The sequence below is a fragment of the Macadamia integrifolia genome, chromosome 10 (assembly GCF_013358625.1).
Source record: "Macadamia integrifolia cultivar HAES 741 chromosome 10, SCU_Mint_v3, whole genome shotgun sequence".
Lineage (NCBI taxonomy): Eukaryota > Viridiplantae > Streptophyta > Magnoliopsida > Proteales > Proteaceae > Macadamia > Macadamia integrifolia.
Genome location: NC_056566.1, coordinates 31,191,315 through 31,195,380, shown reverse-complemented (window position 1 = coordinate 31,195,380; position 4,066 = coordinate 31,191,315). Strand labels below are relative to the sequence as shown.

The 4,066-nt window shown below is 37.2% G+C and overlaps 1 protein-coding gene across 1 annotated transcript in view; it reads right to left on the bottom strand.

The window, feature by feature from the left end:
* LOC122092470 (30S ribosomal protein S1, chloroplastic-like) overlaps positions 1 to 2,522 on the bottom strand; it is a 5,068-nt gene extending 2,546 nt beyond the window's left edge. Inside the window, exons 1-3 of the mRNA XM_042662792.1 lie at positions 1,997 to 2,522; positions 597 to 872; positions 44 to 124 (exon numbers count right to left, since the gene is read on the bottom strand). Coding sequence (XP_042518726.1) covers positions 44 to 124; positions 597 to 872; positions 1,997 to 2,284 — 645 coding nt within the window. The 5' untranslated portion in view covers positions 2,285 to 2,522. The remainder of the gene's footprint in view (positions 1 to 43; positions 125 to 596; positions 873 to 1,996) is intronic.
* Between the last annotated feature and the right edge of the window lie 1,544 nt (positions 2,523 to 4,066).

The following is a 4,066-nucleotide window of genomic DNA, read 5'->3' as shown; positions in this document are numbered from 1 at the left end:
GGAAAGAGCAATCAAAATATAAGGGCCAGAGAGAAAAACAAACAGATGATATCTGTGAAAATGGAACAAATCCCCGAAGGCCCTCCACAACTGCTACCACTCCACCTTTATTTCCAGCAACAATCTGCATTTTCTTTTTAATTGGTGAAATGAAGAATAATATTTGGAGAAACAAACAGCAATAGAATACAGTAAAAAGAAAAATCGGAACACAATAAACTATGGCAAAGGGAAAAATTATTTCCATGAACGGTGATGAAAGCAATCGTAGAATATGAATCTTGAAGATGGTACAGAATGCATAACTTGAAAATGTTGACTAGAACCAGCAGATACTTAACTAGAGATACCTGCCTTTTAGAAAAATCTGTATAAATGATAATTCTAAATTGAATAAAAGATAACATATATTAACAAGAAAAATATGGTGCCTATTTCCAACATAGCTTCTATAAATGATAATTCTAAATTGAATAAAAGATAACATATATTAACAAGAAAAATATGGTGCCTATTTCCAACAAAGCTTCACTAGAAGAACCCGACATGCCATTATAGGCGGCAATAAAATATTTTCTTGTATGTAATCTTCCCACCTTACCCTTGACGACCACATCCTCAGCCTGAAGTTGTCTACATCGCTCCCATGCAAGGTCATACTGAATTGAGCGTAAGCTCAAGATCAAGCTATCATCAGCTTGATTCTCGCCAATAATTACAAACTCTTCTCGTAGGCCAGGAACAATGCCTGCTTCTTGTACATGTTTTATCTTATGGATACATGCCTCTTGGACAGGTAGGTAGGCCGAAGATTTTGCAGTAATGTCAACTAGTGCTCCATTAGCATCTACACAGAATACCGTCCCTTTGACCTGAAAGAAAATGAAGGTACAGGTCATCCAACAACTTGTCCATGCAAATAGAATAGCATTTGATTACAGCCAAAGCTTTAAAATAAGTGAAGTACTTAAAAGAGTGATTTTCGATAAATTGCCTACAAAGTTAGCCAAATTTTGTCAAGTAATTGAGTGGAATATCTGCATTCAGATTTGACTTTAACGCAGAATAGCTACTCTACAAGAAAGAAGAACGAAGTATCTGTTTATTAAAAGGTCTAAAGTTTATAAATGAAAATTATGCAAAAACTCTCATTCCCCAGAAGTCTTGTAGAAACTCAACCCTAAAACGATGTAGAAGATAATGGAAAAACAAAACAAACAATGCACACAGATTTTACGAGGTTCGGCAAGGTTGCCTACGTCCCCGGTGAGATGAGATCCTGCTTCACTATCAATGGAGAATAGGGTTACAACGCTCTTCCTCACACCTCTCCGTATTGCTTGCATTACAGAGAAAGAAACCCTTGCTACAAATATATAGCGGGACCGCCGTCCTGCCTGTCTAGGTGCTGCACTAGTGCTCCCTGGATTTAAACTGCGACGGAATACAAGACATCATACACCAACAAGTCTCCCATAGGAAAACCCCGCAACAAAACCCAACCCAGAAGAAAAGCACAAAAGCATATATTCAGCATAAAAAGGGCAATGCATATAGATTTAATAGGAAAATGTTTCCAAGACTAACAAATGTGAGACTGTGAATCCCTTTGTAAGAACCCAATTCTCCGATTGTAACAAGCACAGTAAGAAACTCTGACGCATATGATCCATACTGTGAATTCAAGCACAAAAATCACCATGAACGTCAACATTGTAATAAGTTCAAATTAACACCCATTAACTAATGCGATTCAATGTCCACAAAAATCCAACAAGAGGTCCCTTAGCCAGACTGCTTAAACATAAGCAGTTCTTCAAAAACCCAAATAATAAAAACTCCCAAAAGAAGGAGCAAATTCTCAAACTAAATCATTGAACATCATCGAATATCTGGCATAATGATGCAATAATTACGCATTTAATCCCCTAAACATCTAAAAGTTAATGTCCAATTTTTGAAGGGGTGAAAAAGAATGATGAACAAAGTCTCTCACCTTGGTGCCAATCTCGGAATCGAAGTCGTACTTGTCGAGTGCGGCATGGAAATCTTCCACTGTGAATGATACGCCTTCCATCGGAGCAGTACGGCATCGATCGTAAGCTTCTTCAAAAATTTCCTTTAGCCTCTGTCTCTCTCTAGTCTGGGAATTTGAGATGGCCACAGCAGAAACGATGGGGGAAAAGGAAGTCTTTTGGAGCCTTGAAGAGAAGGGTTTGGAGAGGCTAGAGGAAGAGAGAGATGGACATCTAAGGCCTACAAATTGCTGAGCCAAAGATGCCATTTTTCAGAGAGGTGAAGGTCGAAGTTGGGTTCTAGTCTAGAGTACCTATCTACCCATTGTTGCTCACGCACAAACAGCCAACTACAACAAACACAGAAATGAGAGCGATAGAATTCTCGCTTGCTCTCTTTATCCGTTCCTTCGTTTTCGTTCGTGGCCCCAGATAAGAATTAAGATAGATGGAGACTGTGAAAGGGGAAGGAGGGAGGGGGTCACCAGTGGCCCAAGGTCTTTTTGATCTTCTTCTCATTTTTCCCTTTCGTCTTATAAAATTATACCTAAAGTGTCTAAGCTTTGATAAAAATTTCCCCCCATATTTATTTTATATTATTAAAAAAAATAAAAAAAATAAAATTAAAAAGAAAAAAAGAAGAGGAGAAACCCCTTTCTTCTCATTTTGTTTGCACCTAGAGGAGCCCAACCGGCGGATTTGGAGAGGATCACGATCCTGTTCCTATGTTAAGTGTGTCAATCTCTCATTTTAATTTGATACAACAACAATCATAATCTTATCCCAACTAAATGGATCAATTACATAGATCTAACATGTTCAACAAAGCAAAAGAATATATAAGATAAATGGAATACAACAAGTAAAAAACGATATTAGAGATAGATTTTAACAATAAGAATAAATCAACATCCCAGTAGCAACCCCTACAAGGGGTCTGCGTCTTTGTCTTCCACATAGGTCTATGAGTCTATCTTCGGTCATAGTAGAATCCAGCTCTACAAATGCATATCTTTCCTTATTACTTCGTCAATAGTCATTTAGGTCTGCCTATGCCACTTCAGGAACCCTTTGTATGAATCTAATCGCTTCTTCTGACTAGGGTATCCATAGGTTTCCCTTGCACATGACCATACCACCTCAATCGTTTCTGATACAATCATTTTTTTACTCTATCCCTCCTTATCTTACAGCATCTCTCATGTAGCATCCTTATCTTTGTTGCCCTCAGCTTGTTCAAAATAATCTTCTTGACTGTGGGAAGGAGAATATTGGGCGGGATCTTTCAGCTGCGAATTCCCTATACAGATATATGTGCCTATCAAAAAGATACACCAAAGGCTTTAGAATCGAGGTATCATTATCTGTAGAAGACCTTGGCCAATCCACGTGGCCTGTTTGACAAACGTCAACGACAGAGACATCGTAAATTGGTCTGCAAGCATCATGATAAGTCCTCTATCCTACTACAGGTGCCGCGACAACCTTTACCAAGTCTGAATGATTGCCGACCACCATATCTATTGGTCTACTACTAGTTTTGGTTCAATATTAGGTCAAATTAAAACCAAACCATCATAAGTTATTCAGTTTGTTATCAATTCATTTTAGTTTTTCATATATTTACGTTAAAAGTAATTGAAGATCATGTTTTCTTTATAACAAATTTATTTTTTTATCAGGTTTGGAAAACTGGTTCAGTTTCCAATTTCCAATATCATTCGGTCTGATGCGATTTTGATTTGCTATTGTTTTCATGAAAACCCATATCAATAAGGTTTTGGTTCATTGATCCAATTGGTTCTGTCTAGGAATTGATACCCTTATTCACTTTTCATAAATAAACATTAGATTTGGATTATCCAAAATTTCATTAATATTATGTTGGGAATACCTTTTTCTTATATTTCTACTTATACCCATAAAAATTATAGATGGCGATATTAATTTTTGGGCAAAGTTGATACAACAACAACAACACAACTTAGCCTTATCTCTGTTATAACCCGGCAATCACTGAGAGGGGGGGTGAATCAGTGAGTCTAATTTCA